This window comes from Convolutriloba macropyga, chromosome 7, assembly GCF_964194025.1.
Source record: "Convolutriloba macropyga chromosome 7, txConMacr16.3, whole genome shotgun sequence".
Taxonomy (NCBI): Eukaryota; Metazoa; Xenacoelomorpha; order Acoela; family Convolutidae; genus Convolutriloba; species Convolutriloba macropyga.
In genome coordinates, this window is record NC_134474.1 from 10,936,781 (window position 1) to 10,952,337 (window position 15,557).

General features: G+C 35.5%; 1 protein-coding gene across 1 annotated transcript in view; it reads left to right on the top strand.

Moving 5' to 3' along the window:
• Positions 1-2,881, top strand: part of LOC142342599 (steroid hormone receptor ERR2-like) — a 36,031-nt gene extending 33,150 nt beyond the window's left edge. Inside the window, exons 7-8 of the mRNA XM_075393988.1 lie at positions 1,693-1,970; positions 2,515-2,881. Coding sequence (XP_075250103.1) covers positions 1,693-1,970; positions 2,515-2,805 — 569 coding nt within the window. The 3' untranslated portion in view covers positions 2,806-2,881. The remainder of the gene's footprint in view (positions 1-1,692; positions 1,971-2,514) is intronic.
• The last annotated feature ends 12,676 nt before the right edge of the window (positions 2,882-15,557 follow it).

Below are 15,557 nucleotides of genomic sequence, written 5' to 3' on the forward strand. Positions count from 1 at the left end.
TGGAAAACAATCGGCAACGTAGTAGTTTATTGATTGCTCTCAAGCAAAGTTTGCAATTATATTAGTCCTGTGGCCTTATTGTGCAATTTTTTGCTTGATGTTTTGTCTGGCCCTCTTATCTTTTCATCCTCAAAAATGGAATAAACAGGTAAAGCCCGGAGTACATTGACTGAGCAGCTCTCCTAAAGCTTTACTAGTCTTTACAAGTATGCTTCTACTGAAACTGTTTCGAGGAGACAAATTTTATGCTGTGAAGGAAGGTTCTCAATCTTAATCCTCCACTTTGAGACTGTGACTCTTCCACTTTGAGATTGAGACCCCCCCCCCCGCACTAACACTCGTCGCAACACTCCGCCTTCCGTCCTCCTCTACCTGGCGATTTGGACCCCTCGCGTTCATCCCTCCCAACCCAATTTCGTGTTTCGGTGATCTTACTCAATAAAAGTTAATTAAAAAAGAAAGTGGATTTCGAGAGACGCCCACGTGATATTTAATGCCTGTTTCTGTTGAATAAATATCCAAATTTTTAATCAACAAAAACGGGAATCAAAAATTGCTTTGGCTTCTCTCGAAATCCACTTTCTTTTGAAATCCACTTTGAATTCACTTCATTTGGATGCTATATATGTTTAATTGCTTTCAATCAAAGGTTGTAGCGATTATATTAGTCGTGTGGTCTTCTTGTGCAATTTTTCGCTCGAGATGTTTCATCTCACCCTCTTGACCTTTCATCCTCAAAAACAGGTAAAGCCCGGAGGGCATCAAGTCGCCGAGCAGCTCTCATAGAGCTCTACTAGTCTCTATGAGTTGCCGAATACCGGTATTAATTAAATAGCGCTCTTTTCGACTGAATAAGAGAACCGCGTTTTTTATATCCTTCCTATTCAAACATTCAAAACGTTGGTGATTTATGTTATTTTAGTTCCGTAAGTTCTAATCTGAAGTTTGTCTGATATTTTATGGATATTTGTAAAGATTTAGCTTGATTTGGAGATTATTTCTTGGAAGTTAATTAATTACTTTGTAGATTGTTCCCCTGTCACAAAATCAGTGGTTTATTATAGCTGCGAAGCTGTAAGCTGAGCGGAGCCATATTGCGGTGCTCTTGGTTTTTTTGTTTCGTCGTCTGACGCTCTTTTTCGTTTTACATTTGTTCACACAGCAAAGCTGAAAAAGTCTGAATTACTTTTTCTGATTTTTCTGAATGACTTCTCCCTCTCACTAACAGCGTTTGCGAGCGTGACGTCATTTCTCATTCTCTCTCTAGCAAAGGTTTCAAGTTCATTTGCGTGATTAGATTTTGATTATACGTGACTTACCTCACTCATTAAAATGACTTTTCACTTTAAAACTTAGGTTTAATTTGAATTAGTTTAAGGTCAAAGGAACTCATATGTGCAGTAAAGGTCCCTAATAAAAGGCGTCTGCGAAATGATTTTTAACAAGCTTTATCGATGAATGTTTTTTACATAGCTTTTTGAGCGGCGTCGATTTTTTTTTCAATTCAGATCTGTATCTGTTTCTATCTCTATTATATGGTACTCAAGTCTATTCTTTCGCAGCTATTCCGGCAATCTGCCGGCTATTTTCTGTAAATTTATGTAGGCTTGAATAATTTAAGCTCTTTTTAATGAAGTATTCGAAGTTTCAAGTTTTTGATGCTTTCCCGGTTTTAAAAGGTTTGCGTTTTAGGTTTTCAAGAATTATCTCCGGATGATCAACTTTGTCTTATATACAACAGTTGGACTGACATTCTGATCCTGAACGTAGCATTCAAATCTGTCAGTCAACTCAAAGACGACGAACCTTCTCAGAATTTCAGCTCAGTTACATTTGCGGCAGACACGAGTCTTGATTCGGAATTGCTACGTGACAAAGCGCATTTGTTGAAATTTGTGGAGTTTTCGCTAACTACTATCTATCGTGTTCACCAAGCTAAGTTGTGCCCAGAGGAGAAAGCTTTACTGAAGGCAGGGTTTTGATAATCACTTCTTTTTCCATCATATGCATTTTGGAATTAAGAGAATTAGATAAGGATTTCAAATCTAAATTGTGGTTCTAATATTGTCGCGCTCCTGCGAATAAAGTGAGTCAGTATGAACTAACTGAAAGTGCTTAAAAAAGTAACCCTTGCATTACAAAAATTGTTTTCAAAACAGATGCAACTATATAATACAAATAATGGTAGCATTAGAAAGGTGTAAGAAATCTTTTATATGAGCCGTTTTCAACCATGAGGAATATGGGAGAGCAATAATTGGTAAAATAAATGTTGGATTGTAGATCTCTGAGCTCCGACCAATTATATACCCCTTCAGCTTCCATCTTAGTGGTTAGGAAAGAGCGTATACCCCTTCAAACCCCCCCCCCCCCACGAACACCACCCCATTTACTAAATATTATACAATGGGGATATTATTTCGTGGGGGGTTATAATAGAAATTACCAGTGTTTTTGATTTTAATTATATAATTATCTAATAATATACAAGGTTACAAAACCCTGTCTTGACAGGCAATGACGTTATGCTGTCCGGACGCCCTGAAACTGACAGCTGCTGGAGACGTGGAAAGAATGCAAGACCAACTTCACGATGCTTTGCGTGACTTTGTGTCCTCTAGATATCCTAACGATAAAAATCGCCTTTTCAGACTGGTCATGATTCTGCCAACAGCTAGAACTGCCGGCTGCAAATTTGTGGAGCTGTTGCAAAAGATTGCAGCTTCTGATGTTTTAAATAAAATAGAAGACGGTAAAAAGTTTTCGCCATATATATTTATGGAAATGTTACCTAATATTTCTTAGAATGTTTTATCTGTTAAATTGTTTAATGTAGTTAAATCGATGTTGTTTGAATGTTCGAATTAATTCTTAATCCTTGTACAGCTGCTTCACTTTTTTTTGCCCCTACATAAGTTGGTCAATACCGATAATCATATGGTTTACCGTTATGCATGTATTCTCTAACTCCTGTTTAAAATTAAAAAGAAAATAAGACAATCTAAATTACTTGACTGATCAGTATCAAGGTTCTATGTTAATTTGATAGCCCACCAATTGCGTTTATAACGTCCCCTTATTTTTAATTACTTCTGTCACTTGCTCTGTCTTCATTGTTTCTGCCAACTCGAAGCAATTGTTAATAGCCGCCCTCATCTTCTCAGCCGGCTATTATAGCCCTCCTAATTTTTTTTTACAATTCAAAGAATTTGAATTGTTTTGGGGCGCTGTCTTTTTTTATTACGACTCGAAGAGGAGTATTGGAGAAGTCCTTTTTACGACTCGAAGAGGAGTATTGGAGACGTCCTTTTTTAATCAATTTTATTGCGAAAAGAGAGTGGTTTCGTTCATACCGCAGTTTTTGAGAGAGCGACAAATTGATGTGTGAAAAAATTTTCTAAGCGAGCGAAATTTTTTGACCATGTGCGTCTTTCAAAAGCAGTTTTTTGCAACTTTTGATGGTTATGTGGTTTGATTATGATGTTGTATTAGTTTTAGGCTTGTTAATAGCCGCCCTCATCATCTTCTCAGCCGGCTATTATATCGCTCCTTTTTTTTTACTTCGTCGAATAAAAAAATGTTTCGCTTTACCTCATTTTGCCGCTTTTTCAACATTTTGCGTGATATCTTTTTGACTTCTCTAGGCTAGTTTCTCTCTTCTCTCATTCTGCTAAAAGTGATTTTGAACATCAGTTGCTCAGCAAAGCAATTCAAAATGAACAGAGTCAGTATAAAAAATTGAAGTCAGAAATATAAACGGGATAAACCCATAAAGCCCAATTTTAGATGCCCGCTATGTGAACGTGGTTCCTATAAGTCTTAGTTACCATCTCTAATGCTTATTGGTATTGATAGTAGCCCCTGTAGCCTCTCTCTAAGAAACAGAAGTACGTTATGTTCAACTACGAAATGCCATCAAAATGCCATGTTTTTGTATAAAAAATCTTTTTTTTTCAATATCTTCTATTCTTTCAATCACAATCATGCTCATTGGAATCAACGGCGGCTATTTTCCGGCAGTCTGCCGGGTATGTTTTTGATTGGAATTGATGGTTTCAAGGAGTTAATTTGAGTTTAATGCTGATTTGGAGGTTTTTGATCAGTTTTGCTGATTTTTAGACGAAATTTAAAGATTTTTGCCTGTTTTTTAATTGCTCTCAAACGAAGTTTTTATCAAAAATATTAGTCCTGTCGGTCTTTTTTTAATGCGATTCTCTTGACCGATTTTTCGTCTGACGCTTTTGACTTTTCGTCCTCAAAAACGGGATAAACAGGTAGCGCCCAGCGGGCATTAAGTGCTCTTAGAGCCTTTCAGCTCTGTTTCACAGCTCAAACTGTTTTGGAGATTTTTACTTATACTTATGGTGTGAAGGGCGGTTCTTAGAGTTTGAGACACACCCCCCCTCCCTGTTGACTCAACCCTCCACCGCGCTGTTGCCCCCCCCCCCCACCCAGTGTTGCCCCCCCCATCAGCCGCCCCCCCCCCCCCCGTGGCTAGCTACTGACGAAGCCAACCGCTCGCGGGTCGTTTGAGCAATTCGCCCGACGTTAGTCGGTTATATTTTTTGTTTTAATGCTTTAAGTGGGATTTGAATAGAAGCTTGTTACTTAAGGAATTTTCAGATACCAATTGACTAAAGTTTTTTTGGTATAAATCATTTTTTTCTTAGGAAAATTGAGAAATTTTAAACCATTTTCATTTTTTTGCAGTTCTTTTTTTTTAAATCTTAGACAATCTTCTTGTGCAGGTTTTAAATCTTCTTTTTGATGGCATTTGTGCAGGTTCAGGGTTCACAATAGTTATTCTAGTTTTTTAGTCATAAATATGGGCAATTTTCTCCGAGTCGTTTCCGGAATTCTTCCGGCTATGTTTTTGTTTTAATCAATTTTAATGGATCGACTTTTGAAGCGGGAATTATACGTAAGGACTTATCCTGCTATGTTTTTACAATTCAAAGAATTTGAATTGTATTGGGGCGCTGTCTTTTTTTTAAGATCTGTTCACACATTTTCTTGATTTTTGAAGTCAAATTGGAGTAGTGGTTTTGATCACGCCGAAACAGGAAGTGGAGTGAAAAATCGAGTGGTTTTGCCGCGTGAAATTTTTTCGCTCTAAATTTAAAGTGGAGTGAGAAAACGGTGTTTGAACAAAAATTCGCTTTCTCGCTAGTGGTTTTTTGTTCACATGCGGCAATTTCACTGATTTTTACTGTTTTTTCAATTTTTTGGATACGATTTTTTTCCCAAGCCATTCATAGTCCGTTCTAGGTCTAGTTTTTCTGTTTAGTCAATGAAAATTCCTTGAATTTCGTCGAACAAAAAAATGTTTCGCTTTACCTCATTTTGCCGCTTTTTCAATATTTTGCGTGAAATCTTCTCTAGGCTAGTTCCTCTCTTCTCTCATTCTGCTAAAAGTGATTTTGAACATCAGTTGCTCAGCAAAGCAATTCAAAATGAACAGAGTCAGTATAAAAAATTGAAGTCAGAAATAGAAACGGGATAAACCCATGAAGCCCAATTTTAGATGCCCGCTATGTGAACGTCGTTCCAATAAGTTGTAGTTACCATCTCTTATGCTTATTGGTATTGATAGTAGCCCCTCTAGTCTCTCTCTACGAAACAGAAGTATGTTCAAATACGAAATGCCATCAAAATAAATCGGACTTAATAAATGTTTTTGTACAAAATTTTTTTTTCGGTATCTATTCTTTTAATCCCAATCATGCTTATTGGAATCAACGGCGGCTATTTTCCGGCAATCTGGCGGGTATGTTTAAGTCTTGCACCTCGCATTGGGCCAGAAATAATTAAGGCCCTAACAATTCAGATATCATCCTGCAAGGTTGATGCGCAATTAGCTCGTTTGCTGGGGGGGGGTTAATTCGTCTGAGTTTTCCACAAAGCTTCTTCAACACTGCTATTATTTGGTTACTTGTGGAGAGCATTTTTTTGCATTCTCTGACGTAGCGTTTGTTTTGAGAATCATGAATGAAAATTCGCCCGAGGAAAGTGTAAAGGAAAGTCTGTTGAAAATTCCTCATTTACTTCCCTTCAAAACTGCCAAACCTACAAAATGTCGACCTGATCTTTACATGCAACCCTTAGTCGCACCAGACGGGCAGCTAAGTGCAACTGTCAGAGGTCGACCTATCAGGGGCGTCATTTGCAATGTACCCGAGAACCACAGACTGTGTTTGGCTAACTTTGTCAATGCCACTGCTGAGGGGGGTTTGGAGTGTAAGAGTTTAGACGTGAAGCAGAGTTATGACCAGTTTGCATTGTGGAATTTGAGTTTGCCGATTGACGAAACTCACGATTTGAAGAAGGCTTTGACGTGGATTGATGTTGCAAAATGTGTTCATGGAAATGACGAAACTGAACAATCTGAAAAAGCTTGAATTGAATTTTGATTTTGTGTTGGTCTTTTTAATTTGCTACAAAACAAATTGTCTTTTCAATGTTCACTTCTTTTCTGGTTATTGATTTTAATTAGAATGTCTTCAAAATTGGTTGTTGAGAAGCAGCAGTGACAGGCTTAGAAGTGGTGAGGCAATAATGATTGGCTTAGAACAGGTGTCACACATAAGTTACTGTTGGTACATCTCCAATTTATTGATTTAATGAATGATTTTCAATTTAGGGAAATTGATATTGTTAAATTCTGTTCCGAAAAGAATTTTTGAGCAAATCGTTGCTTTCTTTTTGAGATAAAACGTTTCAGTAGACAAGAACTAGACTTGAGACACCCACGTTCAGGTTTTAAAATGCAGGTGATTTAAAGGTACCACACGGCCTCTCAAATTTATTCAACAACTCGGCCTGGCCTCGGAGTTTAACAACTTCTCGATGGTGATAACTGTTGGGAACAACTTCTTAATCATTCACTTGGACAAATCCGCGCTTGACATGGCCATGCATTGTAGATTACCAAATCTTTCTGCCTATTATAATAGAGCAAAAGTGCCGAAAACAGACTTTTCCACTTGATAAGTCTTCCTCTCATTACAAGTGTTTAGGAATTATCCGGCTGAACCATCAGTTCCAAAATCATTTCGTAGCGACAGTTGCGCTGAATATCGTCCCGAATTTGGATTCTGGTTATCAAGGAGAACTTAAGTCTCTTTTTTAATTGCTCTCAAACGAAGTTTGTAGCAATTATATTAGTCCTGTCGGTCTTTTTTAATGCGATTTTTCGCTTGACCGATTTTTCGTATGACGCTTTTGACTTTTCGTCCTCAAAAACAGGATAAACAGGTAGCGCCCAGCGGGCATTAAGTGCTCTTAGAGCTTTTCAGCTCTGTTTCAGCTCAAACTGTTTTGGAGACATACTTATGGTGTGAAGGGCGGTTCTTAGAGGTTGAAGACACCCCCACTGTTGACCCCCCCTATTGCCCCCCCCACCCCAGTGTTGCCCCAATAAGCCCCCAGTGACCCCCCTTCCCCCCATGGCTAGCTACTGACAAACAACCGCTTGCTAAAAACGCAAATTAATACTATTTTGCAATTTTTTTCAAGCTTTTAGAAAATTTTTGACATTTTTTTGTTTTTTATCAGACCTAGGTGTCAAGGAACCTCCTCTAGGGTTTGATAACATGTTACTCAATTGTTTCTAGTGGTAATGGAATAGTTTCAACATTTTAACATCACGAATTTTAGCAATTTTTTGACAAAACGTGCAATTTTCAAATTTTTTTAAACATTTTTTTCCTTATTCAGGTCTTTCCAGAACCTGGGGCCGGAAAACATCGTGTGGGGTTTGATATTAAGTTACCGACAAATTTTTAACGGCGATGGTATAGTTTTTCAATTTTTGAATATCGCAAATTTTGGCAAATTTTTGATAAAACTTGCTTTTTTCCAAGTTTTTTTGAAACTTTTTGTCGGTTTTTTAGATTTTTTCAGCCTTAAGAGCCCATGAACCTCCTCTAGGGTTTGAAGATAGACTACTGAATAGTTTCTAGATTAAACGGAAAGTCTTGCAAGATTTTAACATCACGAATTTTAGCATATTTTTGATATTTTCTGCCATTTTTTTCCAATTTTTTAACATTTATAGTCATTATTCAGATTCTTTGAGCCTCAAGGGTCAAAAAAAAAGCCTCGTTGGTGTTTGTTAATAATTTACTGGAAAATTTCTGTTGCTCATGGATTAAATTTTTGAGATTCTTTGTCATTTCTTAGCTTTCTCTAGCCTCAAGAAGCACAGAATTTCCTCTAGGGTTTGATAATATGTTACTGCTTAGTTTATAGATGTATTGGGTTGTTTTTCAAGATTTTTGTATCACGAATTTAAACAATTGTTAAAAAATATTTGCAGTTTTTTCGTGTTTTTGATTTCTTCCGGCAAAAGAGGCCCTGGGGCCTCCTCCAAGATTTGATAATAAGCTGCTGAATAACTTCTAGAGTTAATGGTATTGTGAGCACCATGTTTGATAGATATCTGGATAAAAACTAAATTTTTCAATTTTTTGGAAAATTTTTACGTTCCAAGCGTACGGATCTTTGAGCCAGTGAAATTATTTCAGGGTTAAAAGAGGGATACTGGATAGTCTCTTGAGACAAGGAAATGGTTCTTAAGATATTAATGTCTTGAATTTTAGCAAGATTTTGTTTAAATTTGCAATTTTTCTCAAATTTTTTCAATATTTGTCCTTTTCTGAATTTAACGACCATTACTGGCCAACGAAACTTTTCAAGTCTCGGAGATGGGTTACTTGACAGAACTTGTGAGACAAGAAAGTGTTTTGATCTTTTTATTGCGCTGTTGAAAACTTTTAAAAGTTACTAGTAAACTACTACTACTACTATATGATTTAATTATTTACAAGTTTAGAAAATTAGAAGTTGCAGTGTCAAATCCAACCATGGAATATATTCCTGTCTCCTTCTCTCTTTCAGTTGGGGTTCCTTTCCTTCTCTTTCTCATTTACGTTTTATCTCTCTCACTCTCTCCCTCTTTGTTGATTCTGCACTTCAGCTGCTGTTATGTGGCGTATGTCACCATCTCTGATCCTCATTATCAATGAGTTATAGTTGAAATGTTTTTTATCATAAATGATCTAACAGGCACTTTTAGGAAACCGTTGTTATATGCTCTCAAAAGCAATTTGTAGCAAACATATTAATCGTGTGTCTTTTATGCTAATTTTCGCTTGGCCAATTTTTCGTCTGACTCATTTGACTTTCGTATTAAGAAACGGGATAAAGAGATAGCACCCTGAGGTCACTAAACCGTGGCTAGCTGTTGACGATGCCAACCGCTCGCCGGTCGTTTGAGAGCAATTCGCCCGACGTTAGTCGGTTATGTTTATACCTGTGCCCGTTCTTAAATCCATAGTCACCGGATTGATTGAGTATGCTGTATTCCACATAGTTAACTTCTGCATGAATAAATTGAGTTGTGAATTCTCCGCGAAAGTCAATCACGCCCTGGAGAAATCTTTTCCCCGCCTTGGAAAGCGGAGAAACCTGCTGCGTTTGATGTAACTTACTTCGCCGCTGCAATCTAACTCTCAAACTTTTTCTCACCCACTGAGCGGGAAGTAAGAACTCAAGACTGAAAGTACAGTAGACGGAAATCAGAAACAGAAAATGGATCTACTCATCGTGAACTAATAATTCGGAGTGAAGTCAATGGTATGTAAGGTCAAAATACAACATTAATGGGACGTCTCAGAAGTCATTAAGCTCTTTGGAGAAAAATTTATGTGCTTCCTGCCGAATTATTTGTTGTTTCTTTTCTGAGTGACCAAAATTCTGATAACCAAGATGATCTTTGCAATAAATTATTTTACATGAAAATTATTTAAGTATTCATTTTTTCAATTAGTAGATACTAAAGCGTAAAACCTCTTGCAAGAGTTTGCGCAATATTTATCAAATTGAGATCCAAATGTTTTGTGCGGTCAGATTGAAGATATCCACTTTTATAACAAAAATCGTCAACAATAACAGTTCTATCAATTTGTTTGCCTATGCCTTTGTTCTGTTATCTGTTAAAATTTTACAACTTCATTATAATAATTCCGCTGCAAAAGCTTGTCGAAATATTTCATTTATTCTTTTTGTCCCGTTGAGTAATCTAATTTTCCTCTGGAAAACTATTTTCAGATCTATTCAGCTCTGTTTTCCTCAGCACTCTATCGATGTCAAGATTTATCGTGCAATCTTGTCAATATCTTACCAAAATGTTTCAAAGATTAAGGCTAATCAGGATGAGAATTATCAAGGTATTATATGAAATGGCAAGGTGTATCAAATTTTGTATCAACTGTTAACTGTTTCATGGACAGAGTAAAATTATAGACAATATAAGTTAAAATTGACAATGAAAAAATTTTGGAGTTATAAGAACCTGAAGTGACTTCTCCGGTCGTGTTAGCGGTGAAATAGCTAAAATTGTAAGAATTTAGGTAAATTCAGTGAATTGTAAGAGTTGCAGTGAAATTCATCGTACTTCCTACGAAAATTGACCGCTCAACTCGCATAATATTTCTAACCAAATTTCAACTCTTAAATTACAACTCTTACCCACTATACTGATAACTTGTGATCGCTAAATATGAGCATAGTGGGTTCCTCTTGAAAGAATTCGCCGCAATTTTACAAAAATGAACATTTTTCAACTCCTTCAACGCTAAGATATCCTTGTTTCTTGCTATGAAAAATGCGATGATTTTCATCGCAATTCTTATGCCTTATGCCCGGTTTGTTCAGATGATTTTAATGTCAAAATGTTTCAAAGTCACTGATTATCTCGGCATAGCAACGGTTGAACTCGACAATAGTACGGTGAAGGTCAAATAAAATCTCAGAGGTCAATCTGTCCCATCTGATCAAATAGTTGTCCAGTCTCAACAGTGGCACAAATCTGTGAATTGAACAGGTAAAAATTTCCTTTAATTTATTGCGAACATTTCAGCTGTGGTAGATGAAAAAGAAAAAAACGATTTTTCCTCAGCCTTCTTAAAGGATTGGGGAAAATGTTAACAATTTCGGCCTTCTATCTGAACTAAAACATGCTGTATTGATATCCTTATCTTTTATGAGCTTTCTAATACTTGCTGTAGCAAGAAAGTTTTTTATAAAGGTATTTGAACTGAAGTGGAATCAATAAACGATTTGTCGCAACTCATTCGCGGCTCTTTACTGAAGCAACTTTTACAATTTTCTCTGTTCTAGAACAATTAAAAACTTGATCAACAAGTACACATGAAATCGAAAGCTAAGTTGTTAATTGAGTATCAGTTTCTATTTCATTATAAATTTTGAAATTTATGTTACCTATCTCAGAAAATAAGTCTGTGATGTTATACCGAAAACAACTCTTTTCCTTTTAAAAAATTATATTTAGGGAAATGTGTTAGAAACTTTTAATTTTTCAAGTTAATTTCCCAAATCAGAGTTCATTCTTCCTGAGGCACTGTATGATTATCATCTCCAAAGTTTTTTCTCAGAAGAAAAAATGTTATGACCTCATAGATTTTGATGAACAAAAAATAAGTGGGAAAACACAAATTACTGCGCGATATCTAATTTTGAATTTCAGTGTTCCAACCCCCCATGGGGCATTAGTGGGGAAACTATGTACTCAACAGAGTTTGTTTTCATTCAGTAACTTTTGGTCGATTGATATATCCATTGTATATATTTGTGCTGGATATAAATAGAAAATCCGTCAAACGTATGATACAGAACTTAAAAGATACTATTATGGGTTTTCGTTGTTCCGAGGAACTATCGAGGTATCGATTTTTGTAATTTGCCATTGTTTGTCGTATTTCTTGTTGTTTGTCACCTAGTCTCCGTAATGTAAAGTTTGATCGGTTTATCTAACCAATTTCATGACGTTGGGATCGTCTTTAATAAAAGTTTTTTTTGGATTTATAGGTTTTTTGCAATTTTTAATGTTCAATTAAATTTTCGCACTATTGAGAGGTCACAATGTCACTCTAATTACCTATATTTCATTTTGATGCCATTTGTTTTCAAAAGGTTTGAGTGATTTTCTTATTTCTTCCGTTGAGTCGTTTAAGTAGGTATGTCACTTGCCCGTACTAATGAAACTCCTCATTGCCTCTATAGTTTGGCAAACTAGAGTTTACTTGATTAATTGACCTGAAAACTAATTATACACCCTTTGTTTTGATTGAAAAAACGTATATTCTGGAGTTTTGATGTTGTGCCGCTTTGTAATTTTCTTTCGCCAAATGTTTATAACGACAACTCTCATGATTATTCTTCTCTGTGGGAACATAATGGTTTATTGAAGAATCCTTTGATATTAATGATCTTGACACCATTTAATTATTTAAGCGAAATATTACAGATTTTTTGGGTTTAGCACTTCAATGTTGGTTATTTTTGTTTATCTATTTTGTTGTATAAATTAGTCTCCTTAAAAACGGGGCCAACTGGCTCAATATTGGAACAGTTTTGAGCGTTTTTGAAAATCTAATTTCATATCTGTGCTTTGAATGACTTTGACGAACACTTATTTGTTTTCAGAAAGGATCTTTTCCTTTATTGCCGCCCAGTGCGTTATACACCCCCAGTTACAGAGCACGAGTTTTGTCGTTTTGTTTTTTAGTATCTATAACGTCAGTAGTTTCTATTGGTTCTCTAATGGAACTTATTTGAGCTATTTGTGTCATTTTGTTTTTTACTCTTAGTTAATTTTTATTTTGTTCCATATAGCTAATTTAAAGTTTTTGACGCCACTTGTTTTCTAAAAATATTCGAGAGTTTGTTTATTTTTTGCTCGTTTTTCCGATTTTTTTTGCTATTCTGTTAATTGGTCTAATTAAAGCTAGGTCGATTTTGCTTTCCAATAAGAGACAGTTATTTGATTCAGATTATTGTTATATTAGACCTCTTTCGTTTGTACCCTTATGATATAGTTTGCATCACCAGTTAAAGAGTGTGTGTCATTGCATAGTGCATTATTGTGTAACATTTTGGCACGTGTGTCTCACGAGTGCAAATAATAAGCACGCACTAAGCTGGGGGGGGGGTGCATACGGGGAATAATCGTTATATTTTTTTTAAATTGTATTTATTTTTATATTATTTGTTGATTATCGAAAGCTGCTTTTCTTAAAAGCTCAATGACTTTCAGTTTTTTAGTTTTTCGATTTTTTTTTCCAACTTAATTTTAAGATGGATTGCTGTTTTTTAAAACCAAATATGGTTTCGCTTTATCCAAGTTTGGCGCTCTTTCGACATTTTGCTTGAACTCCTCTAGACTTCTATAGGGTGAAAAAAAAAGAGTCAGTCAGCGCAGCTATCGATTTTAAAAGCGAAAAAAATAGTCAAAAATAAAAACGGGATGAACCCTGAATTCATTCGTTTCAATTGATTGAAAATAAAATCCTTAAAATCTTTAATGTCAAAAAATCTGGTTTTAATTTGCTTTCAATAGTTATTGATTACTTCTCTGAAAACTAGGGGAAACAAGTGATTTCAAAAAAAATTGTTTGACATTTCTACCTTGACTAATTTTTACAAATTTTGTAGCTTCTAAGTTTATTGTTCTATCACGCGATCCAAAGTTAATGACGGAACGTTGTGCGCAACGCACAATGATATATGTGTGCCATTGTTTAACCTATGTCAGAATTAATCAAAATTTGGAAATCTGATCTCCAGTATACTTCTTAATTCTGACTATAATTGGAAGAAAATTACCTCTGAAAAAAAAACGTTTGGCAGCGCAGTTTTTGTGATCAGATTTTAGGAATCACGCTCAGTATTATCTGACAGCATTTTGTGTTTGTTACATAATAAAGAGAAGCATCAAAGCCAAATTTAAACTTTTCACTTTTTTTGTCCTTTAAAGGTTTTATAAAGGCTTTATAGCTGCTTTTAATCAGAATGGTTTTCTCTTCTCGTATAATTTTTTTGCTGAGGCGCAAAATCTCTTTCTTTGCATTATCTTAATACTTAATTTGCACTGCTTGCAATTTATATAGCTTAATGAATAGTGAAACTATCCGTTATAATTCGTACATATTTTATTGGCGGGAAAAATATCAATATTGGAATGTCATATTCTGCCGGGCTGACAGAAACATGTTTCTTTAGTTTTTAGGCTACTCTATTATCATCCTGCGCAAAACGTATTACAGTTTCTTCAAAAAATTAATGGGTAATGTTGCAATTACAGTCTGTCAGTTCCCCCCCCCCCACCTAATTTTAAAAATTTGAAAACATTTTCGCCCAATTGCATTTCGATTGAAATTCAATGATGTAAGAAATCCGAGAGTGGCTCTTGTATTAAAGCCAAAAAATTAAAGTGTTTTAATTGCAATTTGAGCTTAAATTAATTTGTTAAGATAAATATTATCTAAGTTCAATTTAACAACGGTCAAGTTGCTCATATTTAACGAATTTTATCGAAATTCACAGAAGAACAATGAACTAATGGTTTGAACAAAGAAGTCTCCGATCTTGCTTCAATTTTTCCATTGAAATTCAGATCTATTTTTCCATTGAAATTCAGAAATATAAGTTGTTCGATTTAGTGTATCGGGAAATCGGTGCAAATCCATGGTCGTGCTCGACATAGGACATAATATTTGAAGAATGGAAGACGCAACACTTGTGTAAGAATGTCTCCTCTGATCAACAAATTGTTCAATCCCATCAAAGGAGGAAATCTGTGAACTGTCAAGGGAAAAGTTTCCTTATTTTAGATAATTGGGGACGCCTCTTTCCAAACGTAAAGTATGCTTGACGGATAAGTTTTTACACCATTACTCTTATGACCGTAAAAACGTAGGAAAGCATTTGTTGTGAAAAGTAAGAAATCGTTGATGATCGACCTCTGCTCGACTCCAAAAATCATCGATCGTTTTATGGCTACCCCGACTATTATATAGATCGAGAAATTTTCGACTTCAGTCATATCTGGTTGACTTATGACCTATAAGATTGACCTGAAATTCATACATTCATTTTTAATGACCAAAATTTGTTTGCTATATGGATTTCCCACTAACGTAATCTAATCAGGAAACAGGGATAGGCCACAACTTTTTGTTTGTTTGTTTTTTAACTACTTTTGCCATCAATGGGTTATGCAAATGCTGATATCGCAGTGAAATTTGATAATTCTAAATGAGTTTAAATGCTCCAACAAAACTCAACAGTTATGTACTTTGGAGGGTACTTTTTGTCCTCGCCTCACTTTAGTGGCAAGGAGGAACTGCACAATGGTATCAAAAAGATACGTACACTATGGTATCACTATCCGTTACAATCTTTATATATTTTATTGGAGGAAAAAAAAAGATCAAAATTGGAATGTCATATTCTGCCGGGCAGACAAAAACAAGTTACTTCAATTTTTAGGCTACTCTCTTAACATCCTGCGCACAATTTTTTCAGATTCTTTAAAAAATTTTGCAAATTCTTTTTAAAACTTATACAACTGGTGCTTTGCTCAAAACGTTTGTTTTGCGCTAACGAATGAAGAAATGCGTGAAATCTTGAAGTTTTAAAAGGGATTTAATTCTAACTGTCTCAGCTTACACAGAAAGGAAGGATAAGCTGCTTTG